Here is an 18,345-nt window from a genome sequence, read left to right on the forward strand (position 1 = left end):
ATGGGACAGCAGTCACATTTCATAGTGCCAACATTATTTCCAATGTCAGTGTCACAAGGGAACCCCTTCTCAACTGGGGGCAGGAACCCCATCTCCCCCAGGGGCAGGAACTCCATATCCCCTGGGGGCAGGAACCCCATCTCCTCTGTGGAAAGGGAACCCCATCTCCCCTGGGGTAAGGGACCCCATCTCCCCCGGAGGCAGGAACTCCATATCCCCTGGGGGCTGGAACCCCATCTCCTCTGTGGAAAGGGAACCCCATCTCCCCTGGGGAAAGGGACCCCATCTCCCCCGGAGGCAGGAACTCCATATCCCCTGGGGGCAGGAACCCCATCTCCTCTGTGGAAAGGGAACCCCATCTCCCCTGGGGAAAGGGACCCTATCTCCCCTGGGGGCAGGAACCCCATCTCCTCTATGGAAAGGGAACCCCATCTCCCCTGGGGGCAGGAACTCCATGTCCCCTAGGGAAAGGGACTCCATCTCCCCTGAGGAAAAGGACTCCACACGACTGACCCCTCTGTGTGCTCCACCTACACGACTGACCCCTCTGTGTGCTCCACCTACACGACTGACCCCTCTGTGTGCTCCACCTACACGACTGACCCCTCTGTGTGCTCCACCTACACGACTGACCCCTCTGTGTGCTCCTCCTACACGACTGACCCCTCTGTGTGCTCCTCCTACACGACTGACCCCTCTGTGTGCTCCTCCTACATGGATACATGGATGTGCTCCCACTACAGGACTGACCCCTCTGTGTGCTCTCCCTACACGACTGACCTCTCTGTGTGCTCCTCCTAGATGACTGACCCCTCTGTGTGCTCCTCCTACATGACTGACCTCTCTGTGTGCTCCTCCTACACGACTGACCCCTCTGTGTGCTCCTCCTACATGACTGACCTCTCTGTGTGCTCCTCCTACACGACTGACCCCTCTGTGTGCTCCTCTTACACGACTGACCCCTCTGTATGCTCCTCCTACACGACTGACCCCTCTGTGTGCTCTCCCTACACGACTGACCTCTCTGTGTGCTCCTCCTAGATGACTGACCCCTCTGTGTGCTCCTCCTACATGACTGACCTCTCTGTGTGCTCCTCCTACACGACTGACCCCTCTGTGTGCTCCTCCTACACGACTGACCCCTCTGTGTGCTCTCCCTACACGACTGACCTCTCTGTGTGCTCCTCCTAGATGACTGACCCCTCTGTGTGCTCCTCCTACATGACTGACCCCTCTGTGTGCTTCTCCTACACGACTGACCCCTTTGTGTGCTTCTCCTACACGACTGACCTCTCTGTGTGCTCCTCCTACACGACTGTCCCATCTGTGTGCTCCTCCTACATGACTGACCTCTCTGTGTGCTCCTCCTACACGACTGACCCCTCTGTGTGCTCCTCCTACATGACTGACCTCTCTGTGTGCTCCTCCTACACGACTGACCCCTCTGTGTGCTCCTCTTACACGACTGACCCCTCTGTATGCTCCTCCTACACGACTGACCCCTCTGTGTGCTCTCCCTACACGACTGACCTCTCTGTGTGCTCCTCCTAGATGACTGACCCCTCTGTGTGCTCCTCCTACATGACTGACCTCTCTGTGTGCTCCTCCTACACGACTGACCCCTCTGTGTGCTCCTCCTACACGACTGACCCCTCTGTGTGCTCTCCCTACACGACTGACCTCTCTGTGTGCTCCTCCTAGATGACTGACCCCTCTGTGTGCTCCTCCTACACGACTGACCCCTCTGTGTGCTTCTCCTACACGACTGACCCCTTTGTGTGCTTCTCCTACACGACTGACCTCTCTGTGTGCTCCTCCTACACGACTGTCCCATCTGTGTGCTCCTCCTACATGACTGACCTCTCTGTGTGCTCCTCCTACACGACTGACCCCTCTGTGTGCTCCTCCTACACGACTGACCCCTCTGTGTGCTCCTCCTACACGACTGTCCCATCTGTGTGCTCCCACTACACGACTGACCCCTCTGTGTGCTCCTATTACACGACTGACCCCTCTGTGTGGTCCCCTACACGACTGACCCCTCTTTGTGCTCCTCCTACACGACTGACCCCTCTGTGTGCTCCACCTACACGACTGACCCCTGTGTGCGCTCCTCCTACACGACTGACCCCTCTGTGTGCTCCTCCTACACGACTGACCCCTCTGTGTGCTCCTCTTACACGACTGACCCCTCTGTGTGCTCCCACTACACGACTGACCCCTCTGTGTGCTCCTATTACACGACTGACCCCTCTGTGTGCTCCTCCTACACGACTGACCCCTCTGTGTGCTCCTCCTACACGACTGACCTCTCTGTGTGCTCCTCCTACACGACTGTCCCATCTGTGTGCTCCCACTACATGACTGACCCCTTTGTGTGCTCCTCCTACACGACTGACCCCTCTGTGTGCTCCTCCTACACGACTGTCCCATCTGTGTGCTCCCACTACACGACTGACCCCTCTGTGTGCTCCTCCTACACGACTGACCCCTCTGTGTGCTCCTCCTACATGACTGAGAAGCTTGTTTCATAAAGACATCGTTCTATTGGACCATCTAGTTATCCATCTGCTCAACCCAGCTAAGGCCTACATTCCAATTCAGTGGAAGTCTTCACCCCTCCACGTTTAGTAATTGGATCAAGTCTGTGAATGACATCATGAGGATGGAGGAACTGGCATTAACCTTTCGGAAATTAAAAGCTTGTTTCTTAAAGACCTGGTTCTATTGGATCCATCTGGTGATCCATCTACTCAACCTGGCTAAAGCCTGCATTCCAATTAAGTGGCAGTCCCCCCCCCCTCCACAATTAGTCGTTAGATCAAATCTGTGAAGGACATCATGAGGATGGAGGAACTGGCATTATCCTTTCAGAAATGAGAAGCTTGTTTCATAAAAACATAGTTCTATTGGAACATCTGGTGATCCATCTGCTCAACCTGGCTAAGGCCTGCATTCCAATTCAGTGAAAGTCCACCTCACCCCTTCACGATTAGTCATTGGATCATGTCTTTGAATTACATCATAAGGATGAAGGAGCTGGCATTATCCTTTCAGAACGAGAAGCTTGTATGATAAAGACATGGTTCTATTGGACCCGCCCAGAGTAGGCAACTAGATTAGATTACAGGGACCTCCACACCTTCCTTCTCTGATCTTTTATAGAAAGAAAAACTGACGTGCATCCCTTGAGTTTGCCCGCCGGCAACATATACCCCTTCTCTGGAAGGACCTCTTTTACATCCACCAAGTTCAACAGGGTCTAGTGTATCCTCATCGCCTTGGCAATAACTTGATTACCTTGAATGGTATATCCTCCAGAATACCCCATCTTCTCAATTTAGTGCTCTGTCTATGCCAGGGGTCTCCAAACTTTTTAAACAAAGGGCCAGATTACTGTCCTTAAGACTTTAGGAGGGGGTGCACTGTAGCCATCGGGAGTAGAAAATGTCCCAGCATCAGTTGGAGTAAACAAAGCCCTATCTTTGGTGTCAGTGAGAGGAATCGTGTCCCATCATTGGTAGGAATTGTGCCGCATCATTGGTGTCATTGGTAGGAATAGTGTCCCATCATTGGTAGGAATAATGCCTTCATTGGTAGGAATTGTGCCCCATCATTGGTGTGATTGGGAGGAATAGTGCCCCATCATTGGTAGGAATTGTGCCACATCATTGGTGTGATTGGGAGGAATTGTGCCCCATAATTGGTGTCATTGGGAGGAATTGTGCCCCATCATTGTTGTCATTGAGAGGAATTTATGCCCTATCTTTGGTGTCAGTGAGAGGAATTGTGTCCCATAATTGGTAGGAATAGTGTCCTGGTATTGGTGTCAGTGGACCACGTTTGTGTCATTGGTAAGAATTGTGCTTCATCCTTGGTGTCATTGGTAGGAATGGTGCCCCATCATTGGTTTCATTGGTAGGAATAATGCCATCATTGGTGTCATTGGTAGGAATCGTGTCCCATCATTGGTGTGATTGGGAAGAATTGTGCCCCATCGATGGTGTGATTGGAAGGGATTGTGCCCCATCATTGGTAGGAAGTGTGCCCCATCCTTGGTGTCATTGGGAGGAACTGTGCCCCATCTATGGTGTCAGTGAGAGGAATTGTGTCCCATCATCGGTATAATTAGTGCCATGTCATTGGACCACATTGTTGGTGTTATTGGTAGGAATTGTGCCTCATCATTGGGGTCATTGGTAGGAATAGTGCCCCATCATTGGTGTCATTGGGAGGTATTGTGCCCCATCATTGGTGTCATTGGGAGGAATTGTGCCCTATCTTTGGTGTCAGTGAGAGGAATTGTGTCCCATAATTGGTAGGAATAGTGCCCCGTCATTGGACCACATGTTGGTGCCATTGGTAGGAATAGTGTCCCATCATTGGTAGGAATTGTGCCCCGTCATTGGAAGGAATTGTACTCCATCGGTAGGAATTGTGTCCCATCATTGGTAGGAATTGTGCCCCATCATCGGTGTCCTTGAGCCCCATCGTTGGTGTCATTGGGAGGAGCTGTGCTTCATCAATGGTGTCATTGGGAGGAATGGTGTCCCTTCGTTGGTGTCAGTCAATAAATTGGTGCCCCAACAAGCAAAGGACCACATCCAACCCCAGGGCCACAGTTTGGAGACCACTGGTCTGTCCGACGACAACATGGCTTTACTGGCTTGTGTATCTGTTTGCTGTACATCTTCCAGCCATAAATAAAGAATTGATAAAATATTATGGAGAACGGGAAAAAGGAACAGGAATGGTGGGGGGGGGGGGGGTAAGAGGACCAAGGATTGCAGCCAGAAGATCTCACCACGGGACTCTTAGGCTTGGGTTCACGCTGCTGCGACCCCAAAGTTGTGTTACTTGCTTGCGACTTTTGTGGTTTACCAATGCAGTCTATGGCACTCAAGTTGCACCAAAGTCCCAGAAAAGTAGTGCAGCAGTAGTGGTGGGCGGGAAAATAGTGTACACTAGACAGTTTGCTGTATATTGTGGTTACCAATCACTTTTATGGAGATCCCTAGCCCTCTTGTGGTCATCTGTGGTATTACATGCCCCTGGTCCTCCTATCCTTCCTGTGGTCACACATAACCAAAATTGGTTAGACATTTCTTCTGGGAAATTTTTTTTTGAAAAATCTACACTACCCATTCAAGGTATATTTTCTCAGCCGGAATGTGGGGGAACTTCCGGCACCTCTAATACTGACTGTATGTATTGGCAAGGGGTGCTGGAGGTTCTATTGATGCTGGCTGCTGGGGGCTCTATTGTCATCGAGGAGGATCTATTGTTGCTGGGGGGTCAGTTGTTGCTGGGAGAGATCTACTGCTGCTGGAAGATCTTCTGTTACTGGTGGTGGTCTATTGTTACTGGTAAGGGTCTATTGTTACTGGTGGGGTCCCTTGTTGTTTGGGTGGATCTACTGTTACTAACGGGGGTCTATTGCTGCTGGAGGGGTCTAAAGTTGTTGGCTGCAGGGGATCTATTTGATCATTAACATATTCCATATCACCACAAAATTATACTTGATTCTGCATTTTCTAAAAGTGGTGGAACTAGGGAGGTGGGTAGGGTGTTGAACCCGGGGACGGCGCTTGGAGGTGTGTAGGTGGAGGAAAAAAAAAAAAAAAAAAAATGGGTGACTTAGATAGGGGGAGTACCTGCACCTATTCTCTGAGGACAAAAAGCCCTGGTCATGACAATTAGCAGACAATATTCACCCTGAAGAAGCCCTGCGGGTGAAACATGTATTTGGACCAGGAACATGCAAAACCACAGATGACCACATGAGGGCAAGGGATCATCACAAAAGTGATTGGTAACAATATACAGCAAACTGTGTAGTCTACACTATACTTCTGCGTTGTTAATCTATATTACCGAACAAAGCCAAAAAAAAAAAAAAAGTTTTAATTATGAATAGTTTATAAAATAGAAAATGCTTTAATCTGACTTTATCTGCAGAGGGAAGTTCATTGCTTTGATCTGTAGATGAATAAACAGAAAGATACAAAAAGAAACAATGTTTCTTTGTATCTTTCTGTTTCAGCAGCTGAGCAATGTTGTTGATAAACATAACCTGGCTGCTTTCTTTTTCTCTGACAGATCCAATTGCCGGACTTCTTATAAACACTTCAGCTGTCAATAGAGGCACCCCACTGACAGCTGAAGGAGTTGTCGGTTGTCAGTGGGGGGAATCCCGCTGTCAGCTGAAAGAACCGAGCCTGAAAGTACCGGTGCATTTGCACGAGTACCGACTAGGCGTGTGCGGTTCGCTTTGTTACAAAATTGAAATTCAGATAAATTTTTCGTTATTCGGAAATCCAACATGTATCTGAATTTCCAAATTGCAATAGTAACGAATTTAAACGAATCCGAAAATAACTAAATCAAAACTTCAGATGATATTTGAATTAGAATAGTTTTCAAATCGAATAAACAGATTTTTCAAAAGAATAGTTTTTTAATCAAATTCAAATTTCCAAAGAGAATAGAATAAAATAGAATAAAATAGAAAAAAATATAATAGAATATAAAAGAATAGAACATAATAGAGTAAAACAGAATACAATATCGAATAGAAAAAAAAAAGGAACAGAATAGAAAATAAAAGAATAGAGTAAAACAGAGCAAAATAGAATAGAAAATAAAACAGAATAAAAAGGAATAGAATAAAATAGAAGGAATATAACCATCTTCTGAAATTTGAATAGATTTTTTTATTCTATTCTATTCAAATTTATTCTATTCAAAGTTTGAATTTCGGAAAACGTTTGCTATATTCTTTTGTTTTTATACTTTTGTATTGTTTATTCTGTTCTATTCTTTTCTAGTTTACTATTTTATTTTCTATTCTTTCCTATTCAAATTTATTCTATTCAAATTTCAGAAGATGGTTATATTCTATTGTATTCAAATTTATTCTATTCGAAATTCAAATTTCAAAAGATGGTTATATTCTATTCTATTTTTTTATTCTATTCCTTTATTTTCTATTCTATTTTGTTCTGTTTTACTCTATTCTTTTATTTTCTATTCTGTTTTTTTCTATTCTAGTTTGTAATCTGTTCCGTCTTACTCTATTATTTTCCATTCTTTTATTTTCTATTTTATTCCTTTTATTTTATTTGGAAATTCGAATTTCTAGTCTATTAAAATATCAGAAGATGGTTATATTCTATTTTATTCTATTCTTTTCTATTTTACTATTTTATTTTCTATTCTATTCTTTTCTAACTCAAAACTGTAGAAATTGTAACCTGTTAAAAACCTCGCCTATGGAGATTTTTACGGAGGAAAAGTTTGTTGCCATTCCACGGGCGCAATTTTGAAGCGTGACATGTTGGGTATCAATTTACTCGGTGTAACCTAATCTTTCACAAAATATTTTTTTTAAAAATTGGCCTAACTTTACTGTTATCTTATTATTTTTACGTCAAAAAAGTGTATTTTTTTCCTTGAAAAATTGCGCTTGTAAGACCTCTGCGCAAATACGGTGTGACAGAAAGTATTGCAACGACCGCCATTTTATTCTCTAGGGCAGCGATGGCGAACCTTGGCACCCCAGATGTTTTGGAACTACATTTCCCATGATGCTCAACTACACTGCAGTGTAGTGGAGCAAATGTAGTTCCAAAACATCTGGGGTGCCAAGGTTCGCCATCACTGCCCTGGAGAATAAAATGGCGGTCGTTGCAATACTTTCTGTCACACCGTATTTGCGCAGAGGTCTTACAAGCGCAATTTTTCAAGGAAAAAAATACACTTTTTTGACGTAAAAATAATAAGACAACAGTAAAGTTAGGCCAATTTTTTTTTATTTATATTTTGTGAAAGATAAGAGATATATATATATATATATATATATATACCCTGTTTCCCCGAAAATAAGACCTAGCGTGATTGTTGGTGATGGCTGCAATATAAGCCCTACCCCCATATATATATAAAATTTGTTTCGTTAAACACTTAAGAATCAGGTCTATTTTTCAGACTCAGTGTTTAGTTAGTTAAAACCCCTTTTTTTTTTTTTTTTTTTATTTGTCTTTATGTATATTTATGTATATATATATATATATATATATATATATATATATATATTTATTATAAAAAATAAAAAAAATGTGTATATATATATATATATATATATATATATATATATATATATATATATATATATATATATATATATAAAAAATAAAAACAATTTAAATAAAAATAAATTATATAAATATATTTATTTTTTGTTTTTTATTAAATATAAAATAAATATAAGTGTTTAGTTAGTTAAAACCCCCCTTTTTTTTTTTGTCTTTATTTATGTATATATATATATTTTGTTTATTTAAATTTTATATATATATATATATATATATATATATATATATATATATATATATATATATATATATATATATATATATATATATTTATTATAAAAAATAAAAAAATGTGTATGTATGTATATATATATATATATAAAAACAATTTAAATAAAAATAAATATATTTATTTTTTATTAAATAAAAAATAAATATAAATACATTTAAAAAATATATAAAAATGATATATATTTTTTATATGCATATATATATATATATTTAAAAATATATATAAAAATGATTATATATATATATATATATAAATAAATGTTAAAAAAAAAAATATATATATATATATAAACAAATAAAAAAAAGGGGTTATAACTTGTAAACACCGAGTCTGAAAAATAGACCTGATCCGTAAGTGTTTAAGGAAACAAATTTGATATGTTCTGCACACGTCTAGTACCGATTCTGGTGTAGAAATGCTTCGTATCGGCACCGATCTCGTCGTACTCGTTTCCCATTGATCGGGTTGGAGGCGTTTTGCCGTCCATGGAGATACCTGGGAACAATGTAACTGATAGGAGTGCAGCACAGGAAGTCATCAGCCCACAAAAGGTTTCTGGCAGGATCAACAGGCTTTATTTACACTTTAATGAATAGATATAACAAAATTATTACAATTTATTTAACGAGCCAAATAGGGGTCAAAAAAAAAAAAAAAGGAGAGAGAGAGAAGATCGATGGATTACATAGAGGTGAACAGTCGGTCGGTGGCGGGACGTACCACTTCCTCACACGCTCCTCCTATGGACTGATCCATTCCACCTGTTGGAAGCCGCCATACTTTTGCAAACAGCTTCAGCAAGTGTGAGCGCTCTGATGCCGAATGAAATTACCTTCGTGTTTAAAACATTTCCCGCACTCCTCACACGAAAAAGGACCCCTGCGGACGTGGCTTCTCTGGTGCTTGCGAAGGCTGGCCTTCTGGCTGAAGCGCCTCCCGCACTCCGTACACAAAAAGGGGCGCTCGCCCGTGTGGACCCTCTGGTGTATGAGGAGCATGCTCTTCTCGGAAAAACACCTCCCGCACTCCGGGCACGAAAAAGGCCGCTCGCCCGTGTGGACCCTCTGGTGTATCAGAAGGCTCCCCCTTTGAGTGAAGCGCTTTCCGCACTCCGAGCACGAGTAGGGGCGCTCGCCCGTGTGAGTTCTGTGGTGCAAACGAAGCCTCGCTTTTAGGTGGAAACTTTTCCCGCACTCTACGCATGGAAAGGGACCCTTGGGGGCGTGGCTGCGCTGGTGCTTCAAAAGGTCTCCTTCTAGAGCGAAACATTTCCCGCACTCGGGACACGAGTGAGGGCGCTCGCCCGTGTGGAATTTCTGGTGCCGAAGAAGTTGTCGCCTCTCGGCGAAACGCTTCCCGCACTCTGTACAGGAGTAGGGCTGCTCGCCCGTGTGGACCCGGCGGTGTATGAGAAGTACGCGTTTCTCCGCAAAACATTTCCCGCACTCTAAACACGGAAAGGGGCGCTCGCCCGTGTGGATCCTCTGATGTACAAGGAGCCTCGCTCTCACGGCGAAACTTTTCTCGCACTCGGAACAGGGGAAAGGACGCTCGCCCGTGTGGATTCTCTGGTGTGCGAGAAACCTTGCTCTTACAGTGAAAGATTTCCCGCACTCGGAACATGAATAAGGATGCACCGCCGTGTGAGCTCTCTGGTGCGTAAGGAGTGCTCTTTTCTGACTAAAACATTTCCCGCACTCTGAACAAGGATATTCCGTCGCGTGACTTCTCTGGTGTTCAGAAAGCTCTCCTCTCTCTGCAAAACATTTCCCGCACTCGGAGCACTGAAAGGGACCCTGGCGATTGTGGATTCTCTTGTTTCTAATGACGACGCTTTTCCTAATGAAGGGTTTCCCGGATATCAAACTAGAAAACTGGAGCTCCCCTTTGTGGTCCATCTGATGCTTAACAAGGTCTCTGTTCAGAGCGAAGCTTTTCCCGCACTCCGAACACGAAAAAGGACGCTCCCCCGTGTGAATTCTCGAGTGTCTGAGCAGCACGCTCTTCTCGTTAAAGCTTTTCCCGCACTCCGAACATAAAAAGGGGCGTTCGCCGGCGTGATTTCTCTGGTGCAGAAGAAGACCTCCTTTCTGGAAAAAACTCTTCCCGCACTCTAAACACGAGAAAGGTCGCTCGCCCACGTGAATTTTCTGGTGTCTATGAAGTAGGCTTTTCCCGTTAAAACTTTTCCCGCAGTCCGCGCATTCAAAGGGGCGTTCACCGGTGTGATTTCTCTGGTGCAGAAGAAGGCTTACTTTCTGTATGAAAGATTTCCCGCACTCCGAACATGAAAACGGACGCTCGCCCGTGTGAATTTTCTGGTGCCTGATGAGGTTTCCTTTCTGAGTGAAACATTTCCCGCACTCTGGACATGACAAGGAATGCTCTCCTTTATGGCTTGAAGAAGGTTCCTTGGGATGAGGTGGATCTCCCGATGTTTCCATATTGTCTGAGGTTTGAGGACTATGTGAAGACCCAGTCTGTGGCTTATCGGGAGATTCCTCAGGATTGGACAGGTCCATGGATCTCTCCAAATGGTAAGTTCTCTGAGGAGTATTATCAGTAATGGGAATTACTTCCGGAGAACACGGAGCGATGACTTCATCTTCTTTATTACAGTCTGGAGATAAAATAAAAAGTACCTCCGAGGCGTTCCTACTCCCAGCCCAGTCTTCATCTGTCAGAAAGAAAATTTTCAAATAAAAACATAAGTCTTGTATCCATCAGTCATATATGTGGGTCGAATGTTTAAAGTATTAAACAGAAGCTCTGGCAACGATCGGGAATAAGGAAGACAGAACTTTCTCCACCTCATAATATGAGATTTTAATGAAGAATGGTGAAGGACCTTTAATATGGTATACAGTATTTCTACATTTGTTGGGAACATGACGTTATATTGAGGAATGGAGATGGACCTTTCATATGGTGTACAGTATCTCCTCCCCATTTGTTGAGAACATGACATTATATTGAGGAATGGAGATGGACCTTTCATATGGTGTACAGTATCTCCTCCTCATTTGTTGGGAACATGACATTATATTGAGGAATGGAGATGGACCTTTCATATGGTATACAGTATCTCCTCCTCATTTGTTGGGAACATGACATTATATTGAGGAATGGAGATGGACCTTTCATATGGTGTACAGTATCTCCTCCTCATTTGTTGGGAACATGACGTTATATTGAGGAATGGAGATGGACCTTTCATATGGTGTACAGTATCTCCACCTCATTTGTTGGGAACATGACGTTATATTGAGGAATGGAGATAGACCTTTCATATGGTGTACAGTATCTCCTCCTCATTTGTTAGGAACATGACGTTATATTGAGGAATGGAGATGGACCTTTCATATGGTGTACAGTATCTCCTGCTCATTTGTTGGGAACGTGGCGTTATATTGAGGAATGGAGATGGACCTTTCATATGGTGTACAGTATCTCCTCCTCATTTGTTGGGAACATGACGTTATATTGAGGAATGGAGATGGACCTTTCATATGATGTACAGTATCTCCTCCTCATTTGTTGGCAAGAAAATATATAGCCTCTAAAACCATAGGTTTAATTTAGTAGGGGGTGTACAATTGTCCAATATATGAGAAATGAGGAAGTTGGTCCCCAACCGATCCCCCAAGAGTAGGGAAAAGGTGGACTATTACGGTACAGGTATAAATCATATCTCTACCGTGATAGTCCACCTTTTTCTTGCTCCTGGGGGACAGGTTGAGGGCCGAATTCCTCATTTCTCGGGAACATGACATTATATTGAGGAATGGAGATGGACCTTTCATATAGTGTACAGTATCTCCTCCTCATTTGTTGGGGACATGACATTATATTGAGGAATGGAGATGGACCTTTCATATGGTGTACAGTATCTCCTCCTCATTTGTTGGGAAGAAAAAATATATATATATATATATATATATATATATATATATATATATATATATATATATATATATATATATTGTATTCCCAACAAATGAGCCTCTAAAACCATAGGTTTAATTAATTAATAGGGGGGTGTACCATTGTCCAATATATGAGAAATGAGGAAGTCGGTCCCCAACCGATCCCCCAAGAGCAAGAAAAAGATGGACTATCACGGTACAGGTATAAATCATATCTGTACCGTGATAGTCCACCTTTTTCTTGCTCCTGGGGTACAGGTTGGAGGCTGAATTCCTCATTTCTCGGGAACATGACATTATATTAAGGAATGGAGATGGACCTTTCATATGGTGTACAGTATCTCCTCTTCATTTGTTGGGGACACAATGTTATATTTAGGAATGCATATGGATCTTTCATATTTGGACAGTATTTCCATCTCTTTTGTTGGGAACATGATGTTACATTGAGGAATGGAGATGGACCTTTCATATGGTGTACAGTATCTCCACCTCATTTGTTGGGAACATGACGTTATATTGAGGAATGGAGATGGACCTTTCATATGGTGTACAGTATCTCCTCCTCATTTGTTGGGAACATGACGTTATATTGAGGAATGGAGATGGACCTTTCATATGGTGTACAGTATCTCCACCTCATTTGTTGGGAACATGACGTTATATTGAGGAATGGAGATGGACCTTTCATATGGTGTACAGTATCTCCTCCTCATTTGTTGGGAACATGACATTATATTGAGGAATGGAGATGGACCTTTCATATGGTGTACAGTATCTCCTCCTCATTTGTTGGGAACATGACGTTATATTGAGGAATGGAGATGGACCTTTCATATGGTGTACAGTATCTCCTCCTCATTTGTTGGGAACATGACGTTATATTGAGGAATGGAGATGGACCTTTCATATGGTGTACAGTATCTCCTCCTCATTTGTTGGGAACATGACGTTATATTGAGGAATGGAGATGGACCTTTCATATGGTGTACAGTATCTCCTCCTCATTTGTTGGGAACATGACGTTATATTGAGGAATGGAGATGGACCTTTCATATGGTGTACAGTATTTCCTCCTCATTTGTTGGGAACATGACGTTATATTGAGGAATGGAGATGGACCTTTCATATGGTGTACAGTATCTCCTCCTCATTTGTTGGGAACATGACGTTATATTGAGGAATGGAGATGGACCTTTCATATGGTGTACAGTATCTCCTCCTCATTTGTTGGGAACATGACGTTACATTGAGGAATGGAGATGGACCTTTCATATGGTGTACAGTATCTCCACATTTGTTGGGAACGTGACGTTATATTGAGGAATGGAGATGGACCTTTCATATGATGTACAGTATCTCCTCCTCATTTGTTGGCAAGAAAATATATAGCCTCTAAAACCATAGGTTTAATTAATTAGTAGGGGGGTGTACCATTGTCCAATATATGAGAAATTAGGAAGTCGATCCCCAACCGATCCCCCAAGAGTAGGAAAAAGGTGGACTATTACGGTACAGGTATAAATCATATCTCTACCGTGATAGTCCACCTTTTTCTTGCTCCTGGGGGACAGGTTAGGGGCCGAATTCCTCATTTCTCGGGAACATGACATTATATTGAGGAATGGAGATGGACCTTTCATATGGTGTACAGTATCTCCCCCTCATTTGTTGGGGACACAATGTTATATTTAGGAATGCATATGGATCTTTCATATTTGAACAGTATTTCCTCCTCATTTGTTGGGAACATGACGTTATATTGAGGAATGGAGATGGACCTTTCATATGGTGTACAGTATCTCCTCCTCATTTGTTGGGAAGAAAATATATAGCCTCTAAAACCATAGGTTTAATTAATTAGTAGGGGGGTGTACCATTGTCCAATATATGAGAAATTAGGAAGTCGATCCCCAACCGATCCCCCAAGAGCAAGAAAAAGGTGGACTATCATGGTACAGGTATAAATCATATCTGTACCGTGATAGTCCACCTTTTTCTTGCTCCTGGGGGACAGGTTTCATTTCTCGGGAACATGACATTGTATTGAGGAATGGAGATGGACCTTTCATATGGTGTACAGTATCTCCTCCTCATTTGTTGGGAACATAACATTATATTGAGGAATGGAGATGGACCTTTCATATGGTGTACAGTATCACCTTATAAATTGTTCGGAACATTATGTTATATTGAGGAATGGAGTCAGACCTTTAATATGGTGTACGGTATCTTCTCTTCATTTGTTGGGAACATGACCTTATATGGAGGAATGGGGATGGACAATATTTATACATTTGTTGGGATCATATTATAATGAAGAATGGAGATGGGCTTTTGATACAGTGTGCTGTATCTCTACCTCATTTGTTGGGAACGCAATGTTATATTGAGGAATGGAGATGGACCTTTCATATGGTGTACAGTATCTCCACCTTATTTGTTGGGAACAAATGATGTTATATTGAGGAATGAAGAGGGACCTTTCATGTTTGGATAGCATTTCCATCTCTTTTGTTGGGAACATGACATTATATTGAGGAATGGAGATGGATCTTTCATATGGTGTACAGTATCATCCTCCTCATTTGTTAGGAACATGAAGTTATGCAAAGGAATGGAGATGGACCTTTCATATGGTGTAAGGTATCTCCTCCTCATTTGATGGGAAAAGGAGGTTATATTGAGGAATACAGATGGATCTCTCATATTGTATCTCCTCCTCATTGCTTGGGAACATGTCATTATAATGAGGAATGGAGATGGACCTTTCATGTGGTGTACATTATCTTCACCTCATTTGTTGGGAACATGTTATTATATTGAGGAATGGAGATGGACCTTTGATATGGTGTACAGTATCTCCACCTCATTTGTTGGGAACATGACTTTATATGGAGGAATGGGGATGGACCTTTCATATGGTGTACAGTATCTCCTCCTCATTTGTTGGGAATATGACGTTATACCAAGGAATGGAGATGGACCTTTGATATGGTGTACAGTTTGCCCTTATAAATTGTTGGGAACGTTATGTTATATTGAGGAATGGAGACAGACCTTTCATATGGTGTACAGTATCTCCACTTCATTTGTTGGGAACATGACGTTATATTGAGGAATGAAGGTGGACCTCTGCAGCAAAAGACATGAGCGTGCACCTAAAAGTGTGAGAATGCCAGAGAATTACCACTAGGATGAGCAGCAAGACTAACATGAGATGTCAATGGGAGACTTTGGCCTTCCTCAAACAAAGACTGGCATCTCCCCTTTTGTGGTCTATCATTAAAAAAAAAAACAATTTTGTTAACTCAATGCTGTGAAGATCTGCGGATTCCACACAATGTTTGACCAATAGGTACATCTTACATTTATAGAAGTAAAAGGTTAAACCATCTTTGCATCTATCGATTATTTACCTGAGATGAGAAAGGGGGAGGATTTCTTCTTTTCTTCTTCCTTTTTAAGCTTAATTTTCATTCGAATCAGTTTTTCAATCTAAACCAATGAAACGTCAGAAAATAGCTTTAAAATGTAATCTTCAACATTTAAGAATCTTGCTTTTTAGTGTTTGGGATCTTTTTTCTATATGGTCAGTTCAGCCTACCTGATGATGGTGAGGGATAGTAAGAGCTTTCTGTGTGGAATCCCAGGAATACAGAGGACGGAGAAATCTCTCTGGTTTGTTCCCGTTATTGGATCCATCTGTAAGAAAGAGTTATAGGGGATAATAGAGGATGTAAGTGGACCTCTATTTTGCATCTTCCAATAAACAAATCTCTCTTCAGCCAGGTAATTGAGATTTTCAAAAGGATGAAATTAATGACCACCTACATGCTTCTTTTAGGATAGGTTCTAAAAAAAATAAAGTAAATATAAACCATTGATGTGTATAACATTTACACTCACCTTTGGTGATAAGCAGAGAAGATCGTTCCGTTGACTGCTGATTGCCCCTCAAACGAATCATTTCTTCTTTTTTTGCTTTACTGTCAGCTTTCATCACACTCATCACATGTTCACACTTCAACAACAAAATATTGAAAAAACTGTATTAATACTTCAGAAAGAACATCAGCCTATAAGATCTGGACTTCATCTAAAAGGGTGACCATATATATTCCAGATGTTCTGTTCCATCTACCTGATAAAGTTGTGCATAGTTGTGATCTTCTTGTGTAGAATCCCGGGGATGCAGAGAACTGGGACATCCCTCTGGTGGGTTTTCATTACTGGATCCATCTGTCGGAAACACACACACTGACTGAATACATTGTTTCTATGTGTTTATCATATATGATGGGGGATCTAGGTGGACCCTCCATACTGCTCTTTACTTTACAATAAAGTATCCTCTTACTTGGTAATGTAAGAGCCAGATGATTCTTAATAAAGGCATGGAAAGATTCCTTCTCTCTTTGCAGCATCATTTCACCCCTCAAATACGTTTCTTCTTTTTCTACTTGGACCTCAACTTTTAAATCAATCAGATCTTTACCCTAAGCCAAAAAAAAAAATGGATGGAAAACATAAGATTTAATTTTACAAAGTCACATCAGCTCGTAGGGTCTTGCATTGTTAAGTCAACTTTCTTGTTCTAGATTCCACCAACCTGATAATGGTGTGCATAGTTGTGATCTTCCTGTGTGAAATTCCGGGAATACAGAGGACGGGAACATCTCTCTGGTGGGTTCCTATTACTGGATCCATCTGTAGGAAACACACACACTGACTGAATACATTGTTTCTATGTGTTTATCAGATGATGGGGGATCTAGGTGGACCCTCCGTACTGCTCTCTCCTTTACAATAAAGTCTCCTCTTACCCGGTGTTGTGAGGGGTGGCCGATTGGCCATCATGACGTCCTTGTAGAGATCCTTGTGTCCTTCTAAATACCCCCAATCCTCCGTGGAGAAATAGACAGTGACATCCCGACACCCTATAGAGACCTGAAACACACAATGATACAGTCACCATCCAGACACATCCCTTGTCTGTTACTGGGTAATGTCCCAGAATTCCCAGCACCGCTCACCTTGTCCTTCAACTGGCCTTGTTGATTGCTTAAATAATCTTCTGGTTGTTTTTCTAAAGAATCAGAGAGGAACCGTGATGGTGAATGGTCTTTGGTGAGGTCTTCTGTCAGCCACTCCCCAGATGTCTTCAACACTTTATAAAGCTGTATAAAAATAACAGCAAAAAATATATTACCTAAAGTCCCAGAATCCTCCTCAACTCTGGTCAGGTCTGTGTTTTTTTTTTTTTTTTTTTTATAATAGAGATAAGAGTGATATTATGTGACCTCCCCAGAATCCTTCTCACCCCTCTTGTCAGCAGGTTGATGATCCCTATGGGTGGAGGTTTGAATTCACGAGACCATAAATTTGTGGTGAATCTTTGGGATTCAAATTCACCCAAATGGATATGTTTTTGGCCAAATTTGTGTGGCCAAATTTTTAGTAAAACCCTTTTATCCATGGTCAGCAGACCCAAAAGAACCATGAAAAAAGAACAGTAACCCAATCCTGTAAATTTTGGTGGTAAGGAACGTTGTCTTGTGTAATTTCCCCCCATGTTCGCAAGGTCTTCACACACCCTAAATGTCTTTACTAGAAAGACTATCAAACTCAGTGACCATTTTAATTGCACACCATGGGCAATCACCCATCTTCTGTCTCCATATCTATGGGGATCATCGGGATTTAAATTTACCCAAATGGACACATTTTTGGCCAAATTTGTGTGGCCATATTTTTTAACAACCCTTTTACCCATGGCCAACAGACCCAAAAGAACCATAACCCAGCTCCTGTAAATTTTGGTGGCAAGGAACACTGTCTTATGTGATTCCCCCCATGTTCACAAGATCTTCACACACCCTAAAGGTCTTTACTAGGATGACTATCAAGCCTAGTGACTATTTTGATTGCTACGTCATGGGCAATCACCCATTTTCTGGCTCCATATCATCAGGGATCATTGGAATTAAATTTACTCAAATGGACAAATTTTTGGCCAAAATTGGCGTCGCTG

General features: G+C 42.2%; 2 protein-coding genes across 3 annotated transcripts in view; one reads left to right on the forward strand and one right to left on the reverse strand.

Annotated features, from left to right (window-relative positions):
• Positions 1 to 18,345, forward strand: part of LOC141105079 (uncharacterized) — a 222,784-nt gene that overhangs the window by 121,562 nt on the left and 82,877 nt on the right. The window lies entirely within an intron of this gene.
• Positions 8,938 to 18,345, reverse strand: part of LOC141105494 (uncharacterized) — a 63,528-nt gene continuing 54,120 nt past the window's right edge. The window contains exons 12-20 of the mRNA XM_073595350.1: positions 17,348 to 17,491; positions 17,138 to 17,261; positions 16,924 to 17,021; positions 16,672 to 16,810; positions 16,456 to 16,553; positions 16,221 to 16,335; positions 15,919 to 16,016; positions 15,731 to 15,809; positions 8,938 to 11,062 (exon numbers count right to left, since the gene is read on the reverse strand). Of these exons, the coding sequence (XP_073451451.1) occupies positions 9,180 to 11,062; positions 15,731 to 15,809; positions 15,919 to 16,016; positions 16,221 to 16,335; positions 16,456 to 16,553; positions 16,672 to 16,810; positions 16,924 to 17,021; positions 17,138 to 17,261; positions 17,348 to 17,491 (2,778 nt within the window). The 3' untranslated portion in view covers positions 8,938 to 9,179. The remainder of the gene's footprint in view (positions 11,063 to 15,730; positions 15,810 to 15,918; positions 16,017 to 16,220; positions 16,336 to 16,455; positions 16,554 to 16,671; positions 16,811 to 16,923; positions 17,022 to 17,137; positions 17,262 to 17,347; positions 17,492 to 18,345) is intronic.

Source organism: Aquarana catesbeiana, linkage group LG08, assembly GCF_042186555.1.
Source record: "Aquarana catesbeiana isolate 2022-GZ linkage group LG08, ASM4218655v1, whole genome shotgun sequence".
Lineage (NCBI taxonomy): Eukaryota > Metazoa > Chordata > Amphibia > Anura > Ranidae > Aquarana > Aquarana catesbeiana.